The following is a 22,070-nucleotide window of genomic DNA, read 5'->3' as shown; positions in this document are numbered from 1 at the left end:
GTAAGCAAATTGGTTGTTTCTGTTTGTTGTATTGTATAATAGTGAAGCCAGCATAAATTTTCAGCTATTGATGTGGGACATCCAGTATTTTCTGGTAAAGCTGTAGGGAAGTCAAGATAGAGCAGGGAATTCAAATTGAAGATAAACCGGAATCAGATTGTGGAGGTACCCACACAAACCAGTCACAAATGACTACTCAGTCTTCAAGGTCATCTGGATCGGTGACATAAGCTTTCATGATTCAGTGTTCTATCCCCAGATGGCAGCCACAGCCCTTCCCTCCAGGTTCCTGCTATAATCTGCTTCCTCCTGGGCACCAAGTCAATAAGTGATGGGCTGGTACTGGCACCAAAGCCTCAATAACTTTGCCTTAGCTCTTGGGGTTATCACACTTCAAAGAAGATCAGATGCTCCCTGGTTTATAAACTGTGGTAACACTTAAACTAATGCTGAGATAAGACACTTGAAAACTTTGATGTTGATATTCTTTGTCATCTGCACTGTTCCAGCTGATCATTTCTAGCTCTTAGCAAAGAGCAAAGGGACTGAGTAAAAGAGGGAAGAGGAGTGAGGGCATTAGCAACATGATTGACTAAGAATTCCCCTGGGTGAGGAAGTCAATAATAAAGGTTAAAAAAAATCTTGAAGAGCTTAGTGTCAATAAGGGCTTCTCTTACAATACTAATGAAGGTTATTCTGGGGCATGATTTTTAGAATGAAGAAAAGTAGTAAATTAGGTGACGTGTGTTTCCCTTCTGTTTAACTTTATCTGATATTTTGAATGCTTCTGATTGATAATTGTAATATCTTTTTACAGGGTGTCAGTGCAGTCAGATTATTCCCTCTCTCTGGCCATTTGTTGCTGTCTTGTTCCATGGACTGTAAAATTAAGGTGAGTTTTCAGTAACAGAGTAGAAGTGCTACAAAGCTAGTGCTTTGGTTAAATCTATTTGGTTAATTATAAATAAATCTGAGTTTGTTAGGCAATTAGAGGATAATTATCTTCTCTTAGGCCCTGTCAATGCAGCAATTTAGGAACTGCTTCCAAACATGTTGATTCAGATATGCTCTGTGGTCCAACTGGCTAGGCTCTTTGTAAGCTTAGACAGCTGATTAGAACATAATCACTTTGGCTTTAGACACAAATATTTCATCACTAATAATGCATTTTTATAGAGGTTTTGGATAATGTAACTGAGTTCATTTGTTTCTCAGTACCTTAAAAGTAGAGAGGACATATGATTAAAGTCCCATTTTTAGAGAGTAAATAATGCGATTCACCCTTCTACAGCCAGTAGGAGAAATGCCCCAAGCCTCTCCTCCCACTTGTGGTCTTGAGAAGCTCCACCTTTAACCGACGCTTAGCTATAGAGTGTGTGGTAGAAGAAACTCAGTTGCCAATACATGTCAAGTTGAATATGGAAAAGCCTTTTAAAAACTTAAATCTGTATCTTTTTGGTGTCTTGTTTCCGGATCATTATAGTGATCAATAAATATCAACCCTATAGTGCTCTTGAGACTTGGAAAGTTTACTGATGAAAATTTTATTCTTTGTAAATAATTCATGGATAGTTAAAAAAAAAAAAAAGGCAACTTTTTTTGATGAGAGCAACCATTTAGGCATTTGCCTGTACGTAGTGACTTATATGACAGACCAACAGTTTGGAATAAAAACCCTTATTTCCTTTAACCTCTACTTCGTACAAACTATAAGTTCTATTTAGAAGCAATTAAAAAAGCATAAAATTCAAATTCGTCCATGTCTGTAAACATTTACCTATTATTTGCAACAGAATGTGGATAAAAAGTTATTAAGGGGATCATTTCATTATGATGTAAACGATTGTTGTAGAGGCAGGTGCAAGGTGTTCTGGTTTCATAGAAGAAGCTTACCCCAATAGGAAGGTGACTAAGCTAGGGTAATAGGAGCATAGGGAGTAGAGTATGTCTGAGAGGAGTGAACAGAATGAATCTCATGGTATGTGCTGAAAACTACAGGTTTTGTGATAGCTGGAGTATAGAATCCAAGAGGCACAGAATGACTGCAGTCATAAGGGAGGGACCAGATCCTGCAGGTCCTTTTCTGGTATCCTGTGGGAACTGAAACTTTATCCTGTGGGCTTTGGGTGGCCAGGCAGTGCTTTCTATTTTAGAGCACTAGCAACACTGTTAAGGCTTGGATTTGAGGCAGGCAAGAATAAAGATAGTTTCGAAGCTATTGTATGTATTCACTTTAGATGTGATAAGAATTATGAGCCTGTTACATTTTAGTCTGGGTCATCATTTTCATAATAGCTTTTATAATACTGAATACTTCAGAAAAGTTTAAAAAAAAAACCTATCAGTACCAAAATGTTATAAACATGGCAGTTTTAATAACATTAAAGAATTTTAAATGTAGTTCATAGTATTATGTAAGTAGAAACTTTTCATCATAGAAAATATATTGAATACAGAAAAGAAGAAAATGAAAACCACCTGTATAAGCTCCATCTAAATTCTCTTGATTTCAAAGTTTAGTTTTAAAGTGTATGTGTGTGTATGTGTATGTGTGTGTGTGTGTGTGTAGTCCAAATAGTGCAACACAGACTAGCAGCACCAAGCAGTATGTTTAATGACATGTAATGCCTTTGTTTAAATCCTCTGTACACACAGTTATGCACACACATGGCTGGCATATGACTTTTGTTATTGATTGAAAGTTGTCATTTTATCGAAGTCTTGTATTAAATTTAATATTTGTGTAATTTTTTTTCTCCAGCTGTGGGAGGTTTATGGAGACAGGCGCTGTCTGCGAACATTTATTGGTAATACTTCTTTTCTCTCTGGCTATAAATCTGTTTGAAAAGACTTTTTAAACTAAGATAAATCATTGACAGTAATTTTACTACCCTGATATGAAGGAAAGTTTTCATAGACTTGAGCTGAGTCTTGAAGGAGGGGTAAATCTCCCCACATAGACAAAGAGAATTAGGAAGAGAGAGCAGCAGAAGCTAAAGCAGAAGTGGTATGAGAAAACACGTTGCTTTGGGGGAACCTCTTGTACTTCAGAATCGTTAAACATGTGGAATATGGTGAAAGATGAAAGTGGAGAAAAGCAGCGGAGGGGGCAGAGTGTGGAAGACCTTCAGACTATCCTGGGGGCCTTGGGAAGCCAACCACCGAACAGCTCTTTAAGGAAAGCAGCATGATCAGCTTTGAAGTTCACAAAGATCACCATGGCAATACAGAAGATGCTTTGGTGAGACAGGCTTGGAGGCAAGAAAATGAATTACAAGGTTATTTCCTTGGTGTGGATTAGAGCTGATGAAAGCGTGAATTAAAGCAGCAGAGATGGAGAGGAAAGAACGATCAAGAGTTAAAACCAGTTGGACTTAGTAACTGGAAATGAGTGGTAACAGTGAGGCAGGAACCTAGAGTGACTCCCAGGTGGCTGGATGAATGGTGGTACAGTTCACCATAAGAGGATGGTGAGGTTTCAGACTCATTGAATTTGAGCTGCCTTTGGGATATTGAGATGAAAATGTCCAGTAGCAACTAGATAGCCAGATGTTGAGCTCTGAAGAGAGGTTGGGAATTGGCAACAAAAGCAGATAAAAGGATAAGACTGAGAGAACTCCTTGAGGGAAAGAAGGCCAAAAAGAGGGCAGCTTTGTGGTAGACTAGCCCTGTTAGTAGATAACAGTTTATTCTTTGTTAGATTTTGTGTGAAGGCTGGTTACATTCCAAATTAAACTAAATCACATTGAAGACCCTTTGTGTGAATTGTAGTGACTCTGTTTTTAGATTTCAGTGGGAGTTCTGCAGTGCTTTGTTATGATTTTAGGGCCTCACCGCACAAATAAATACTGCCCAAGATGCTGGGGCAGCCTAAAGGACGACTTGTGGGAAGGCTCTCAACAGCATCTAGAGAACGAAATGTCTCCTGCTATGTAGGGGATTTGGTCCCTATCTGTCTCTGCTGCCCTAACAGACAGTTTTTCAGTGGAAAACTGAAAATTTCCTGCTTAGAAAGATGATAGCAGCTCTGACTGGGACTCCTGCTGTAGGAAAGAATGCCTAACTGCCATAGTACATTCTGCGTGACTAGAGTTCATCATTGGTGATGGTACAGGGCTTCTGTGTGCGGCTGACAGTTTGTGTCATGCACATTTTGCACAACTGTACTTGGCAGTCTTGGTCACGGTGAGATGGTTTTTTAAAAAGGGAAATTTGTGCTTTCATTTAGCCACATTTTATTCGTTCCTGAACTTTCAGAAGAGTTGATTGGTCTGGCAAGATTGATTTCCAAGCAAAGCATCTTAAAATTAATTTATTGTCAAAAGCCATTTTGACTAAACAGTAGTTAGTATTTGTTTTCAAAAAGATTTAGTCTCAGATTCTGAGTCCATTTCTATGAAATTTGGTAATGTGGTCACAAATATACAATTATTGAACAAAGGCTACAATTTTCATGAACTTCAGGTTTAGGTCACATTCTTTTCACCTCCAGCTTGGCAAGTAATCTGAGAAGGAACCTTCAAAATGTCTCCTTTGTTGGCAATAATTGGCCTATTATGTTTCCTTAAATTCTTGGCTGTTCAGTCATCAGCTGGATGTATTACATATTAAGAGAGTGCCATGACAGACTTTAAAAAAAAAAAAGTTAGATCTTTTCTCTTGGTTCTTTCCTAACTGTTAGACATCAGAATCACCTGAGGAGATTTTCAAAGATGGGGAAGAAAACCACCTACATTCCCAAGCCCACATATTCTGAGTCAGTAAATCAGGAGGTGGGGTTCCAGTGATTTTGACTCAGTGTGCCTTGAAAAATACTCTTTAATGCTATTTCTCTTATGTTGCTTATATTTTAAAAGAAGATACTTCACCTCACCTCCATTTCTATTGTCTCTGCCTTTAGGTCACAGTAAAGCTGTTAGGGACATCTGCTTTAATACTGCAGGGACACAGTTCCTCAGCGCAGCTTATGACAGGTATCTTAAGCTCTGGGACACTGAGACAGGTAAGAGCTCACTTACACTAACACATATTTATCTTATAAATTACCATTTTTAAATGAAACAATGTGATTGATCTGTGACAAAATGTTACCTCCTCTAACTGCTGATTCTCGTATCATTGACTATTAGCTAATACCACAAAATGTAGAGTTGAAACTCAGCTATATAAGTAGCTTTTTCACTATGAAACTATAAAAGTTTGTTTCCATCAAATACAATTGATAAAGCAAAAGTATTGATAGAAAAGGAAATTTGAAAATTTCCAAAGACTGTTTAATTGATCTTTTTGTTCCCCTACATCACCTAGCACACTGCATTGCACATAATAGAAGCATAATAAATGTCTAATGAACAGAATTCAATTTAATTGTCCCAGTTGGTTAAAATGTAGCTCTGAACTTCCATGGGCAGATGGTTTTATATATTCACATATTAATGTCAGTACATTGTGGCTAGTATAATTTTACATAATTAGAGAACCATCTTTCATCTTACCAATTTTCAAGAGACAAGATAATAGCTAATATTTATTGAACACTTTACCAGGCATTGTACTAAGCACTTACATGTAGTATCTCATTCAACCTTTAAAATACCACTGTGAGAAAAATACTATTATTTATTATTAAAAATTATACATAAATTGTAGATGAGGAAATCAAGACATAACAAGGTATCTTTTCCAGGGTCACACAGCTGGTAATGTCTGAATTAGGTTCAAACCAGTCTCTCTCTAATGCCAAAACCCATACTCTTAACCTCTTTGGCAGTGGTCCTCAACTCTAGCTGCATACTGTAATCACCTGGAGAGCTTTGTCTATTCTGCAATTGATGATACAGATTTATTTTTGAAAATATTTTTAATCATCAAAAATCTTTGAAAAGGAACAGTGTAGTTTACTGTAAAGAACAAATAGGCTGCCCTTCAAAATACATTAAGTAGATGATCTCTAGATCTTAACTTAACCTCAGGATTGTCTTTAAGTGGTCAGATTCATTTTACCTACTTTAACTTGGGTCTTTGGTTTCAGGACAGTGTATATCAAGGTTTACAAACAGAAAAGTACCCTATTGTGTGAAATTTAATCCTGATGAAGATAAGCAAAATCTCTTTGTGGCTGGGATGTCTGATAAAAAGATTGTGCAAGTAAGTCTTTTGACAATATTTTTATTAAGATTCCTGAGCTTTATGTTGTATCAGAGAATGGAATAAGGAATATTAACTTGTTTAATGTTTGTTACTTTTAGGGACTGCTAATACTCTATTCTTAGCAAAAAACTAAATTTATAAAAACATGATGTTGGAGATCTTTTTTCCTTCTTCACTTTCCATAATTATGATCTTTGTTTTCATAAACGTGTTCCACTGCTATCTCTGACCCTTTCTCTTATTTGATATACAGTGGGACATTCGAAGTGGAGAAATTGTGCAGGAGTATGATCGGCATTTGGGAGCTGTCAACACCATTGTTTTTGTCGATGAGAATAGGAGATTTGTGAGCACATCTGATGACAAAAGCCTAAGAGTTTGGGAATGGTGAGTTTTTATCATCGCAAATCTGATTTATATCAAGCAAACAATTTAAATTTTGTAGCCAAAGACAAAGCCTGATAATATGCAACCATCTTTGCAATCTGAATATTTTTACAACTATGATCTCTGGCCAATCAAACTGTTTTAACTATTCAAGTATCCAGAATACGAAAATAAAAATTTAAACATGCTACTTTTTATAGTCCTTGGATAATCTATCTAAAGGATATGTATTTTGAGTCACTTTTCTTGCAATAGTGAAAAGTTTGTGTAGTGCTGTCTTACATGCTTTATTAGGTATCTTATCTTTGCAAAATAACTGACAAAAAGCAGGGGTCACAAATGTATATACTGTATTGCTTATGCTAGGAACTGAGCCTAAGATCCTGGCCTTAGAACCAACCCAATAAAATATTTTAAGATCTCTTAATTTTTTTAATGTCTGCATTTTGATTATTCAATACTGAACTGCCCCATGTCCTCACCCTTATGTCCTACTGTTCATAGCCCATTATGGTAGGAAACAAATGTTTTACTTGTACAGTATAATCAGAATATATTGGTTAATTTTGCTTTCCTAGAGAATGACACTTTTCTAAAGTGAAGAAATACTAAAGTTAATTTCACTGAGTATCATTGATCATACTTTATAATTGATTTTCCAAAGCAATGCATAATAATCTTTTTGTTAGAATGAATATTTGTTTTCATAGTCAGTTATAAAGCACAGCTCAACTATGGTTATAGCCTAGCAGTGGCTAGAAAGTGTCTTCCCACCCCCAGAAGTTGTTCTCCTTTAGGAAGTAAGAAGCCTTGAACTACAGGCAATAGTTTCCTCCTGAAACTGAGTCTGTCTGGGGGTGAGCAGATCCCTAACCATTGTCAGGACAGTTTGGGTTACTGAAGATTTGATGTGATTTAACTGCAGTTTCTCCCATACTCACTGCCAGTACACCCCTCCAAATTACCCCCAATTAATGGAGAGTTGACTATATTTTAAATGTAGTCTTAACATCATTCTTAAGGTCCTTGTTTGAGACTATATTATAACTAAGATCTCTCCTACTTGAGAAATGATGTTATATGCAGAGAACCTGATGTGGACATCAAGTTTTATATAAGCCAATTTAGACCACTTGCACAACAAACTAGATAGTTTAGCATAACTATAGCTGTTTTGTTTTGTTTGTCTTTAACAGTTTGATTATGCTTAAACTTTCAGATGTTTCTACCTTCATATGATATTTCAGCTCCATTTTAAAATGTGTCGCCGTATAAAAGAAATGGGTAAATAAATGATGCACCAATTATAGGGCTTTTAGAACGTGTGTGTTTTCTAAATTACAGCATTGGTCAGCAAAATATTTTGATTAAAGAGTTTGATGTTAGCATTTTTTTTTTTCTTCTCAGAGCTTAAGAAATATTCCTAAGAGTCATAATATAATTTCATTATGAATGATGACATCCTATAGATTTCAGTTTACTTCTCACTTGCTACTGGAGCTTTCCTAACCAGTCCTGACATGAGATTAGATGCTTCTTCTCTGTCATCTCTGCAGCCCTTTGCTTCCCACAGCCTTTTAGTGCTAATTTTTTCCTCTTCCCTGACAAGTTCCTAACCATGTGTCAGTCATCCTCTCTTATTTGTCCCCAGCATCAGCACAGGGTATGGCATGTAGTATGCACTGAATGTCTAAGGAAATCATTATTGCCATAATTATTAATGAAGTTACATTATTGAGCTCTTTCTATGTGCCAGGCACACTAAGCATTTTACATGAACTGTTTCATTTAATGGGCAAGTAATCTTATAAGATAGGTGCGTCTGCTATCCCTATTTTATAGATAAGGGAACTGAGATTGGTTAAGTAACTGGCCCAAGGTTCCACAAGACATGAAAGATCCAGAATTCAAACTTAGATCAGACTGATTCCAAAGTTTTTTTTTCCTTTTTTCTTTTTTTTTTCCAGCTTTATTGAGGTATAAATGGCAAATAAAATTGTAATGTTTTTAAAGTGTACAACATAATGATTTGATATACATTATGCATTAATTAGCCCTTTCACACTGAGTTAATTAACATATCCGTCACCTCACATATTTACTTTTTTGTTTGATGAGAACACTTAGGTTCTAGTCTCTTAGGAAATTTCAGTTATACAATACAGTGTTATCAACTATAGTCACCATGGTATACAGTTGAACCTCAGGCCTTACTCATCTTCTAACTAAAAGTTTGTACCCTTTTACTAGCTTTGCTTAATTCTCTACCCACCCCAACACCCACCCACCCCATTCTACTCTATTTTTATGAGTCTGACTTTTTTTTTTAAAGACCACACACGTAAGTGATACCATGCAGTATTTTTCTCTCTTATTTATTTCACTTAGCATAACACCCTCCAGGTTTATCCAAAGGAAACTTGGGTTTCCTTAAACAATACAATACAAACTAAGACCATTATAAACAGTTTTAGAGGAGAAGAGAAGATTGTAGTTAGATGTTGAGCATCCTGTGGTATTCTAATTGCCTAAATTCATGAGGTATCATAGTCATGTTTTCTCCCAAAGGCATTTATTTTCGTTAAAATATTTTTAAAAGAAACTTTTACAGAGGTTGAGACTACTGTTTATCTTTAAAATTTCATAGACTTTTGTTAGGTTTTTTTTTTTTTTTTTGGATGATTTCATTTCCAGACTGAAGATTAATTGTAACATAAGTTACTGGCTTATTATACTGATTTGCAATTATTTAATTATTATTTATTAAATATAACTGCGCCTGACAGACATTTTTACTAGCAGTTATGAAGTTCGTAGGGAATTCGGATTCTTTTCTTGTTCTAGAGCTCAGGGTACCACAAGTCTTTGAAATAAGTGATCTATTTGAATGTTTCTGCTTACTTTTAGTAAAACATTGGTTGATATGAACGATGGTAAATTTATTTTTTAATGATCTTATGTTTTAATTCATGTTATAAAATTATCAGCCACTAATAATATGAGGAAAGAAAAACAATAGAACCTTTTTAAAAAGATTGAGGGCTCTTCTCAATACATATGAGTCATTCTGAATGTCAACGTTCACTGGTACCTTAGAGGTATAAGGGGTTGGAGATTTGATAAATGATACTGCTCCCCAGGTTATACCTGAAAATGTTTTCCTCTAACGAGACTCCGATAGAGGTTTTTTCCAGTCATTTGCTTCTTCTGGGTAGATAGATGGATAGAGAAAATTCTTACTTAAAGGCAAATTATTATTGTTGTTACTATTGTTATTTTCAAATTAATCAGTCTTTGAACTTGAACCATAGTTTGAAATTGAAATTGCTGCTTTATATTTTGTATTATCAAATTACATTTCCAAAACATTACTCTATAAAAAAATATTTCTGATGTCACATGAAAAGCAGCAAGACAAAAATCCTTCAGAATTACTAAAAAAATTTTTATCGTGGAGAATATTAAGAACAAAAAGAACTTAACTTTGGATGGATCTAGATTTAGGTGACCGGTTTTAGATTTTTGTTTTATCCTTTGTATCACTCACATGAGAATTTTTAAAATGCTTTTTCTCCTACATCATACACATTTGGAATACTTTACATGTAAAATGAAAATAGAAGATGTCCAGGTACCAAGTACTTAATCTAATTTCTGGATGGGCTTGACCTGCTCCCAGATCCCTGTATGGCTTTGCCTCCCATCCATTTGCATTGCTGAAGGCTCTTTAGCACTCTCACCTGCTTGCAGAGTAACAAGTTAAGGTTGACTGGCAGGTAAAATAAAAATACTTCCTGTAGGCTTGCCTCAGACATCTTGCTTCTGCCTACCACGGTATATTTTTACATGAGTTCATTATTAAAGAACTCTTAGTAACAGATTTTTTTTTTAACACAAAGGCCAAAGTTTAAATCAAATAGAGACAGAAAACTAAATCACTGACACTTATAATTATCCTGGAAAGTCATTTGGAAAGTAAAAGATTTATAGTAGGCAATAGAATGTCATTTTGTGATTTTGCTTCCTTTAGGACGTTTCATGAAAGCTTTATTAAATATCTAATTTCAAGAGTATCTCTTTTGTTTCAGAGACTATTATTCTAACAGTACTTTAAAAAACTACTCTGATAAGCTGTTTTTAATTTTTAGGGATATACCTGTGGATTTCAAGTATATAGCTGAACCCAGTATGCACTCAATGCCTGCAGTGACTCTGTCTCCAAATGGTGAGTTAGTAGATAGAATGTGTTTTTAAATGAGCTTCTAAGATACAGTGTGATTTCTAGATTGAAAAGAACCTTGGCCATTCCCGCCTAGGGGAGGTCTGTCACAGTGCCATACTTGTATAAGGAAATCTTTTCAGTATTAGAAATAATCACTCATTTATTTTTATGTGCGTCATGTCATCCATTCTTTTTTTTTTTTTTAATTAAAAATAAAAGAACCAATGATTTGTAACCAGCATTGACCAAGCATCTAAGGGTTTCGATTAGAGAATCGGGTTTTTTTGTTTGTTATTTTAATAATTATCCTTCCAACAGAATCATGTTCAAAAACCCATTTAGTGATTTATTAGAAGCTATTTTTCTTCTAGGGATAGGAAATTTTGGTCTGGTTCCCTATAATGAGAACACCTTAGCAAATTCACTATAAAAGATTTTCTCAGGCAAAAATAAAAAAGATGTATCTATTTAATACTGTTTTCTATTCAATGATCCCATTGCCTTTTTTAAGTACAAGTACCACAGACAGACTGATACAATTCTAGCTCTACCATCAGGGTATTAAAGTAGAGGATGTGATGTGTGGGCAGCCTTGTCATCAAAGCCACTATTGACTCACATAGCTACTGTGAGTGTAGAGCAAGGAAGAAGAGCAAGAGTTTGTTCTTCCATTCAGGGTACTTGTCACAAACAAATCAGTGATCATTTGTCAAATGCCCTATGATTTTTATGAGAAGAACAGCCTAGTTGAGTCCTTTTCTGATAATCACCATATTGTATACAGTTATATTTATCACTGTGCATCTGCATTTCATGTGCGTTTTTTTAAACATCCATTACAAATACTGTGCCATCTTGAACAAGGCCATTTACCCACTCAGACTGTGGGCACTGTTAGGATTAGTCCCTTAGTTAATCATATCTACAAATATATAGGATGCAAAGTTACTGCAGTTTAGGCTCTAGGGGCTTTGGGAGTCCTGGCAGATGAAAATAATGTGGCCCACAACAGTTATTAGAATTCTTTTAATCATATCTTTTTTGTACAGTTCTATTTAATAATCTTAGGTTTTCCCATGTAGAGTTTGTTTTTCCTCTTTCCATAATTAACATAAATAGATTTCTTTCCATGGTTCTGTTGTCTATCCTCACTACAAATTAATTTCATTCATAAAGCTAATTGAGTTCTATTAACACTAAACTCAGAGTTATGTATATCCTTATTTAAACAAAAAAGAAATTTATAGCAAAAGTGGCCAAAGATACAAGATTGTATGAGCAACATTCATTACTTTATATGTAAATACCTCTCACCAGCAATAAAATTGTAACATTTTCTAGGTGGTATGGTAAATTCATTTTCCCATTATTAAAAGGTTTTGGGAACAAAAGAATACTAATGACTGAACATATTTAAAATAATGTCTTTTTAAATTTTTCAGTCTTGCTCTAAATGTCTCATTTATTGAATTTGCAGGGAAATGGCTGGCATGCCAGTCGATGGACAACCAAATCTTAATTTTTGGAGCACAGAACAGATTTAGATTAAATAAGAAAAAAATTTTTAAGGGCCATATGGTAGCTGGCTATGCTTGTCAGGTAGACTTTTCACCAGACATGAGGTAAGTTTAAGTCTTGTCATATATATTGATATTCAAATATGATAATATAAGCTATTGCTATACAAATAATAGCACTGTACAAATCACTTTCACATTTGTAGTTGTATGAGAACTGTGGAGGTTATCAAAATGCCAGATAAAAGGCAAGAACAAGTTATGACAACTGCATTCGGCTTTTTTAATTTCTTCAGTATGTTTCCTTCTATTGTTTAGTTCTGTGCCCTTTACCTTCATAATGAATCCCTGTCTGTAAGGCAATATCTCACTTTCTCTCTGCTTTTCTAAACAAGGTTAGGAGGACTATAATCACTATATTGCTGTGGTTGAATGAACACCAGAAGGATTAATCCTATATCATGGGGCTGAAGTTAACAACTTCACTACAGCTTTTCTGTGCTGAAACCTCAAATCCAGCTTCTGAATGTTTCTAGGTCACACTAAATTTGTAAAGCCTAGAGTTGAGAGAAGCCGCATTCATCTCCTCCCTCCCCCATCATTAGCTAAAATAAATGAGTATCAGTAATTTCAGAAATCACTGTAAACTTGTATGTTTAGCCTGGAAATTGAGACTTAGACTCCTACCTCTGAGTCAGTCTTAGACATATTTAAAAGCTGTTGGAGCCAAAAAATAATTTGGAAAGTGGTAGAGCTACTATGGTTGTATGGGTCTACATGTGTTTGCTGGCTCTGTGTGAAATTGGTTAGCCTGCCTATTTCTGACTGTCTAGAGAGGGATTGTGATACTGCATTCACTGTGGCCCCTGGGTCTCCCAATTTTCCAAGTTAAAAATAATTTTTATTCTTAGATTGGTCACTCAATGGGGAGGTTTTTTGATAGAAATTTAAATTATAGACTGTTTTATACTCCACCTTGTTATTCTGGGTATTATATATTCACACACACACACATATATATATATATTAAGGTGAAAAAGATAGACTCTTTCTCTGTTCCTCATCCACTTTACTGGTTTTAGATGTTTGAATAATTTGAATTTATTTTTCTTCCCATGGCAGCTATGTGATTTCAGGAGATGGAAATGGAAAATTAAACGTTTGGGACTGGAAGACCACAAAACTCTACAGTAGATTTAAAGCTCATGATAAAGTGTGTATAGGCGCAGTGTGGCATCCTCATGAAACATCTAAAGTCATAACTTGTGGTTGGGATGGTCTCATTAAATTGTGGGATTAATGAGATTAATCCTTAAACTACCCAGGATCATTTTTGATCCAGTGTCATATTTAACTATATTTAACTATTAAATGTGTTGGATGGCAACTTGATTTACAGATTATGATCTTCTTACATGGCCTTATAAAGCTGACCCATTGTTTAAAAAAAAAGCTATGTAAATTTGACTCATATAATTTCATTGGAAATTTCATTTTGTTCTTTGTAAGTGTTATTTATACAGAGAATGACCATTGACTTTCTTATTTGACAAGCAGTTGTTGTTGGCAGGCAGTTTGGGTTTACCCCTATGACATACTGAAAGGATCCCTTTGGAGCTGAGAAAGAATCCCTAGTGGCTTACCTCTTCCACAAAAAGGGAAGGAAGAGGGATGATATAATTTAATGTGAATCTGAAAGATGGATAAAATCACCCACAATGTTCCCATTATTTTCAATGGGTCAAGTTCTAATCTTTCAGATTCAGGAGTTCTAGTGTTTTATGACCTATGTTGTGTTTGTTTAGTTGTAAGCCAACAATCTTCTCTGACTACAGCATTCCTCTCATTATTAAACAATGTAAAATAAAAATCAGTCCAGAGTTCCTTCCTTGATTTTCTTCTTAATCAGTATAGAAAGGACTATCCATAATTAGAGAATTACATTATTTTTGAAGATGGAACTCAAGAGAATGAATCAAGACTTTGAATTGTATTTGTATTTACTGTCCACTAAGGACGTGGCTACACTTTGAGAAATCAGGGTCTCATAGGTCATTGCTTCACAGGTGTTACTACTGAAATACTCCTCATAGGAGAATGGATATGAGGGCATAGTTCAGAGTGTCATCTTGTAATTTCTTTGAAGTTGTAGGTTTATCTTTAAGATTATTCTGATTTTGCTTGTGAACATATTCAACAGAACTTTTTAAGATTAAAAAAAAAATTTTAACTTCTTTCTAAATCCTTGGGTAAAATTGACACTCCAGGAAAGATAGCTAGGGTTCCCAGTTTGAGAAGCAAGGACTGTGATTGGTTAAAAAAATTTTTTTTTTAACTTCAGATTGTGAATTTAGCTTCTTGAATATAATAGCTAATAGCACTTTAGTTTGACAAGCCATCTCTCCTGTTTTATTACAAATCTATATTAGATGTTTGAATGTGTTGTGAAATATTTCAGTACCATGCTATAAAAGATTTGTTCGTAGTTTCTCAAAGTGCTAACTTGGAGACCAAAATCATGTTGAGTGCTGATATCCTAGGGACATGAGTTCTTTGCTATCAAGAGCAGTTCATGCTCCTTGCTCTTAGAACTCCCATTTTTAAACGTTAAAATGAAAAAATACCTGGTGTAGATGACCAGGTTTTATAGCCATATAAAAATAAATTTCAAAGAAGGAAATAGAAAAAGAATAAATGTGGTAGAGATATTTTTGGACACATGGGCACTCAAAGAAATATGAATACACTGCCTAGCCACTGCCATTTCTATATCTGCCAGGAAGGGTGGCTGTCATTTCCCGAAGAGGAAAGAATTCAGACAAGAGCTTTTCTTTAGTCCCAACCACTGGTTTTAACAAATGTGAATTACTGAAATATGATGGGACAAAAATAATCATACATTTAAACTATCTTGTTCGACACCAGTATTGTGTATGTTACAAATCATAATTTCTAAATCTGGGTTTATTTTATTGTGTTTTAAACTGTTTCTAAACTAAGGAACTGTATATAAAAGTTGTCTCTTTTTTAAAAGATCATATTTTTAAATAAAGCATTTTTTGTAGAAAGTGTTATCAAAATTTTTGTTCTTAGTCTCCTTTTAAGTCTTAACTCTGTTGAGACACCAAATTAAACCATTTGCAGATTTTGAATGGGTCATTTTGATTTTTATGGGGAGAAATGATGCTTTAGAGGTGAGTATGGTTTATTAATATGGTATATTAATGGCTTTATTCTAAATAAATAATAAAAATTCAGGGCAGTACCCTCAGAGCACACAGATTAAGTTTAACGCATTCCGTATTTATTCACTGAGTGGTGGCATTGAGTCATGATTGCACCCATTTTAGAGTACGCAAATGAGTGGAGTTCTTTTCCAGCATAAAAAAGTCTCAAGGTCATGTTGTTACTAGAATTAAGTGGTTACCATCTGGTTCCTTTCCCTCACTGCAACCCTTTTGTCACACCCAGGACAAATTTCCTTCCTAAAAGTTAGAATAAAAGTAATGCTTTAGTGAAAGGTTTAATTGAATATTTAAATGTTGAAGCAGAAGCTGGGAATATTTTGTGCTAAATAAAGAGCCAGTTTTAAGATACGGAACAGGGAGTAGCATCAAACAGGCACTTCTCTAAGTAGAAAAGTATAGAGTGATTTCTTGGATGCATTGTGAGGCTGGTTGTTGTCCTTGGCATGTTTATAAATTATCTGGAAGAAAATGTTGACAGTGAAATAGCAATCCCTTGGATGGAAGCTGGAAGGATTGCAGCACTAGCAACAATTATAGAGGCTCTCCTTGAAGAACACTTTCTCGGAATGTGGATTGAGAACCACTTGCATCAGAATCATCTGGAGATGGTGTCACTTACTAAGAGACAGAATTCGGAAGAAAGTAGAATTCTGGTTGGGGGAGCCATATGAATTCAGGTATAGGGAAGGCAAGTGTGAAGTTCCATCCAGGTCAAATTATCAATCAGCAGTGTTAACTGTGGGTCGCAAAGTGAGACCTAGGGAACACTGATGCTATATTTCATCAAAGATGCATGTTTTTCACATTCTGACATCTCTGAAATAAGGCTATGTCCTAAAAATCAATGATGTGTCATGTATAACAGTATAAACAAAGCAAGTACGAAGGGACCTAAGAAGGAGAAGATCCAATGGAAAGAAGATACTATCACAGCACCTGGCTTAAAATTCACATTATTCAATGTTTATTTGATCAATGGGTAAATAAAATGAATGAACTAGGAGAAGACTGCAGTTTTTAAAATACGTATATATTCATACACTGGGTCAAAGTTGGCACTTTTAGCAAGGTCCCCAGATTCACAGTAAGAATGAGAATTAGTGAAGAGTTTGAGTTTACCTTAAGTATTTCAGAAACTATGCTGTTTATTTAGTATGTGTAAACTCGAAAGTTAGTTAACCATAAATATATACGTGTGTATGTGTGCTCATGTGTATATGTTTGTATGTATGTATGTATGTATGTGATATTTAACACTTTATATATTTATATATACACCTCCCATGTTCAGTCACTTTAATAATTGTAGAAACAATTTTCTTAACCTAATCACTGCAACTTTATCTGGAATTTAAGGGAAAAGAAGCCACAACTTGCAGCCAGAGTTCTCAGAGCGGCTTTATTTTTAGTGACAAGGTGTCACTCCTTTGCTTGTACAGCTTCCTATCATTGCAATAACTGTCTTCAGATGAATTTTTAGCTCCCCTCACCCTACTCTCCAACCATCAGCACTTGAGATCTGAAAGACTAACTCAAATCTCAAACATTTTGCATTTAAGTGTGCGTTCTAGTTTAGTGCTGTTTAATAGAAACGTGTGAGCCATATATGTAAATTTTAATTTTCTAATGGTCACATTAATAAAGGGATATTAATTTTAATAATACGTATATATAATAAATCCAAAATATTATTTCAACATTCAGTTATTTTTAAAATTAACATTTTACTTTTCTCATACTATGTCTTTGAAATTTGGCGTATATTTTACACTTAAAAGCACATCTTAATTCAGACACTAAATTTTCATCAAATGTTTTATCTGTTTCATACAAAGTAGATTTACATGTCCAAGTTGTTCCAAACAGAGCTAAGGGTTTTCTAATAATTGAACCAAGTATAAGTTTTTAAACTAATTAAAAGTAAACATAATTTAAAATTCAGCTCTTCAGTCACACCAGCAACATGCTATGTGCTCAGGAACAACATATGGCTGCCGTATGGTTCTAGTACCACCTTTTAGGCACAATGGCTCAGATATCCAGCTTCACTGCTTCATCTTCTGGAAGGCGTTTTAAGGTTAAAACTACTTACAAGATATCGCATTTAAAAATAAATATGTTCATAGTTTTCTGTGCTGCATTTTAGGTAGTTTCCTCCCAACTGGTTTATCTTCCAGTTCACTTTACAGTCTCCTCAGCTGTGTCTAATCTGCTGATTAATCCATTAAACTCATTCCAATGACTATTTTTCCTTTATGGTAGGTCTATTTGTACTTTTTTATATCTGCCTGCTCTTCATATGTCTTATTTTATTATGGTTTCTATTTAGTCTTTTGTGCCTTTAATCAATTTAAACAATTTATATTACACTTTCTTTAAGACTATAACTCTTAGCTCAAGTTCTGGAGCTGAGAATCCCAGTGTTTATTATGTCTGTAAACTCTCTTATGGTGAGCCATTTCCTTGTCAGTTGTAATGTTTTATTAGGAGTTCATCTTACATGGGTCTTGTTTTTTGGAGGAAAGCCCAAGCTGAAGAGTCCTTGGAGTGGTTTTACATTTGCTTCTGCCATATACCCCTGAAGTTATCTCTCCCTAGAACTGGTTTTTCATCCTCTCAATTTATGGTTTTCCTCACTGGGTGATTATAAATTCAACCCCATAAACAGACTGGAGATCTCAAATTCTCATAAACTTTTTCCCCAAATCAACAGCAAGGATAGACTTTCTTGTGCTCCAGGGGCAGGGTTGTGGGGAGGGGGCAGATTTTTTAGAACCCTCTTCCACTGAGGTTGTGGCCCTCGGAAGTTACCACTGCCGCAGGTATCTCAGTCCCAGTCCTTTCCTCCAACGCAACAGGCCTTACCTCTAGTGCTCTAGGCCTCTAACCATCAATGGCATACTGAATTCCTAGGACCACTACGGTGTAGTTTCCTGCTCTATCTCTGTCTATATATACACACACACACATACATACATATATACATAAATGCACACATATATACTCACATACACATACAGAAGGATCACCATAAATATAAACACTTAACCTATTATCTTGGGATAGTGCCACTTTGTTAGGACAGTTTAGAAGCAGAAGGGTAAACAAGTGCAGTCTGAAACATTCTGACTTGTAGAAACTTGTGAATTTAAGTGTGCTATCCAAGAAGGTACTTTCCCTAAGGGCACTTCACTTGATGACTGGAGAGTCATCATAATGGATTCATCTTTTACCTGGGCCTTTTCTTCTGAATAGGCATATCATTTAGATCCTTCTGAATTTATCCTAAGACCTTTATAGCACATAAGTAAATAAATCATTTAACCACCATCTAAGCCTTCTCTAATCACAAAAATCTTAGAATAATGAGATTTTCAAGCTTAGAAGAAATCTTAGAAATCAAATATTCCAATTTAGGAAAATAGGCCAATAAAGATGATGACTTGCTCGGTACCACACAGCTAGTTAGCAGCAGTATCATAGTCTGTCTCCCTTCATCCTGCTATCCTGCCTCCTCTACATAATGCCACTTACTTGTGTATTTTTAAAACTGTCATATTTGTGTTCTAATCTTTGTGGCTACCAGCTTCCTCTCTCTGAGGTAGCTTAAAAGATTATGTTTATTTCATCCCTTAGTAGCAAAGAGAACCTGCAGCTAAAGACATTCTCAAGGCCTCTTCCATAGAGTTAGATCCCCATCACTTTCTCATAACTGTGCGAAAAAGGGCTTTTCTTGGTCATACTTCAGTCAAATAGCCTGGAAAGCACAGTACCCTCTCTCACCTTGTTTTTACTCTTTGAACAATTACCTTGATTATTTTGTCCTGGAAGAACAACGTAGTTGTAATCATTTTGTAGAATACCAGCCCCTATCCTTGGCAGAAGTACCCTTACTTCATCATACCTTCTTCCTCTCATAAACTGAAAAATATTCTCCATGCTACTGTAAATTGTGGTCTAATACACTCACTCTAAGAGGTGTGTTTTCTGGGAATTGGATTTTTAAAAAAAGGACAATGAGGAATAAGAAAAGGAGATTGAGGTCTAATAACCTAGGATAACTTCTAATAATAATTCAGCTTTTAATTATTATTGTATTTATTCAATTCAATTATTATATAGTTCTCAAGTCCCTAAGGTCAAAAAAGCTCTTCGGGTTAGCATCCTTTAATCAGGAAGTTTTGCAACAAGCAGTGCAATAAATAACCATGTCAAGAAAAAGACAAATTGTGCCTAAAATTAAATAAGCCAAAATTAGAGATAGTGGTCCATCTAAATTCCAAAGATATTTTTAATGCCAGAAAAAAAAAAAAAACTTCAATAACAAATGATGATGAAATAATTTCACTGAAAATTGCTATGTGAAATAGCTTTCTTTATATTCATATTCAACAAATATTTATGGAGCACCTTTTACCTAGTGGGCTCCATGACAGGCACTGGGGCTACAGACATGGCCCTTAACCGCATGGAGCTTCCAGTCTGCTGGGAAAGCCATTACACAAGCAAATACACTAAAGTAAAAGGAGTGTAAAACTGGGGAGAATAGAGGGCATTGTAGGGAGACATAGCTGGGGGTTCTTCAATAAGGGGGTCCCTAAGGAAATGATGTTTGATGTGTTATCAATCCTTGAGAAATAATATTTTCTTGTACAGATAATTAATAGCTTATTTTTATTGATACATAATGTGGTTTTTCATTAATGTTATAGAATCCATTTGGACTTTTTGTTATTACATATACTCACCTAGGAGTGATGTCAAAATATCCAATGACTAGTAATGCAGGACATAGAGCAGTTAGAACAGACGTTAACCACAGTGCTGGGGCAGGGTCCTGGAGGCTGCCTGTTGTGCTGTACATTAACTGTTTGATCTTGTGGAGATCTGGGGATCCTGAGGGAGGGGCTGCAGTGGAGGAGAACCACTGAGGGACTCAGGACCTCAGCCATTTACCAACCTAGCTCCCTGGAACTTACTGACTACGTATCTGTCCCATGTATACTGAGCTTCTCTACTGAAATAGATTAGATTAGAATTCAAACTTGGCAAGAAAAAATACCCCTTATTATTTCAGACACTCTTATCACACAAAACCAATCACTAAGAAAAACTTAAAATATCTTACATGAGAGTATGAAATCACTCACAAGCATGAGTTTTAATGAGTTGAGAACTAGCACTTCTCCATACAGTGCTAAATATAAAGTGTGACATTAAACTTGCTTGATTTATTTTTCTTAAGGACAGAAATACAATAAAATTAAAGAATTTCAATAATTTCTAAATTTAGGCGATTTAATGATATCTTGAATCTTTGTGTTACGGTTTCATGTGATAAGTTCAAACGTACCTTTAAATGTAAGAAAAAGGAAGACATTTTAGCATAAGAGTAAATGTAGTGAATTCACAAAGAACCAGCAATTGGTTAGTACAAAAAGAATTAATGTTATTGCTTAAAAGGCAAACATAAATTTATCTCCAAAAGAAGAGAATCATATTACATAATTGAGCTTGTACATACCATTGTATTGTCAAGTATAATAATCTGTTTCAATGAGGCTTTCATTTTTCATCTGGAGAAATATGATGAGACTGCTTCCCTGGTATTAATCCAAGCTTTGCAAAATTCAAACATGTAATACTTATGAAATGCAAACCTTGTACTGTATTTACCATATACTAAATCTTACAGCCAAAGCAGAAAAGCTTACATGCATAACTGATTTGGACTGAACACTGTAAATTCATGAATTTACTTTTGTTCTACCATGATGTAACTACTAGTGGACCAATTCTAACAGAGGTTTGTTTACTTCTTCCTGCCTCACTTCATTTGAACATGTCAAATAGTTACAAATATTTATACGATAACCTATTATAACTGCATCAAATGCAATCACTCTAAGAGAGAAAGGGAAAATTGTTTTCCTTTGAGTTTAATCTCAAATTGTGACACAGATTTTGTGCTAAAAGGTTGACCTCTGAATCTCTTACATCCTGTCTTTCACATATCATGTCTTTCATCTAAAAAAGAACAGCTTTTTTAATCATTTGATAAGAGCATTATTAAATTTGTATTTTCAGATTCATTTATAAGCACTGATCTGGTAGGAGTTAATTAAGATATATACGTCATAGATATTCACTTCTGAGTTCATATACCTACAGGTCAAAGGCAAGTTTGAAACAAGGAAAGGAAACTCACACTGCACTTCTGAGTAACTGGACCATTTCTAAAATCCAGGAGCAAAGTGCCACGTATTGGGACCAGCCAGGGCCAAGCGTCACTTCCAGGCCTTGCAAGATCTTTTCTGGCAACCTGAATATATTGAGAGAAGTTGTTGGGTCCTCATACTTTTTTTTCAGTAAGCCTCTGTTTGGTGGCCATATTTTAATTAAGTAGATTGTTAAAATTAAACTTGCATGCTACAAAAATGATCTCAACTCCAACAAATTTGCAGGTCTGGTCTTACTACATTTGTAGGTTTTCCTTCCCATTTACTAATAGGGAAGCAAAAATACGTCCTTACATTTGTCAAAGAC

The 22,070-nt window shown here is 35.1% G+C and overlaps 3 protein-coding genes across 4 annotated transcripts in view; 1 reads left to right on the top strand and 2 right to left on the bottom strand.

Moving 5' to 3' along the window:
* CDC40 (cell division cycle 40) overlaps nucleotides 1-15,424 on the top strand; it is a 44,450-nt gene extending 29,026 nt beyond the window's left edge. Inside the window, exons 8-15 of the mRNA XM_010965414.3 lie at nucleotides 818-892; nucleotides 2,762-2,807; nucleotides 4,901-5,002; nucleotides 6,032-6,147; nucleotides 6,404-6,537; nucleotides 10,686-10,762; nucleotides 12,237-12,381; nucleotides 13,399-15,424. Coding sequence (XP_010963716.1) covers nucleotides 818-892; nucleotides 2,762-2,807; nucleotides 4,901-5,002; nucleotides 6,032-6,147; nucleotides 6,404-6,537; nucleotides 10,686-10,762; nucleotides 12,237-12,381; nucleotides 13,399-13,576 — 873 coding nt within the window. The 3' untranslated portion in view covers nucleotides 13,577-15,424. The remainder of the gene's footprint in view (nucleotides 1-817; nucleotides 893-2,761; nucleotides 2,808-4,900; nucleotides 5,003-6,031; nucleotides 6,148-6,403; nucleotides 6,538-10,685; nucleotides 10,763-12,236; nucleotides 12,382-13,398) is intronic.
* Nucleotides 1-22,070, bottom strand: part of WASF1 (WASP family member 1) — a 123,290-nt gene that overhangs the window by 98,159 nt on the left and 3,061 nt on the right. Inside the window, exon 1 of one of the 2 annotated variants that reach the window (XM_045524683.2) lies at nucleotides 21,733-21,840. The exons of the other annotated variant lie outside the window; for it this stretch is intronic. The gene's annotated coding sequence lies outside the window, so the exon portion shown is untranslated. Of the gene's footprint in view, nucleotides 1-21,732; nucleotides 21,841-22,070 lie in introns of those variants that run through there. 2 annotated transcript variants of the gene reach the window in all.
* Nucleotides 19,792-22,070, bottom strand: part of METTL24 (methyltransferase like 24) — a 98,610-nt gene continuing 96,331 nt past the window's right edge. Inside the window, exon 6 of the mRNA XM_074368494.1 lies at nucleotides 19,792-21,846. Coding sequence (XP_074224595.1) covers nucleotides 21,697-21,846 — 150 coding nt within the window. The 3' untranslated portion in view covers nucleotides 19,792-21,696. The remainder of the gene's footprint in view (nucleotides 21,847-22,070) is intronic.

The sequence above is a fragment of the Camelus bactrianus genome, chromosome 8, assembly GCF_048773025.1.
Source record: "Camelus bactrianus isolate YW-2024 breed Bactrian camel chromosome 8, ASM4877302v1, whole genome shotgun sequence".
Lineage (NCBI taxonomy): Eukaryota > Metazoa > Chordata > Mammalia > Artiodactyla > Camelidae > Camelus > Camelus bactrianus.
This window is presented reverse-complemented; position numbering and strand designations above follow the sequence as displayed.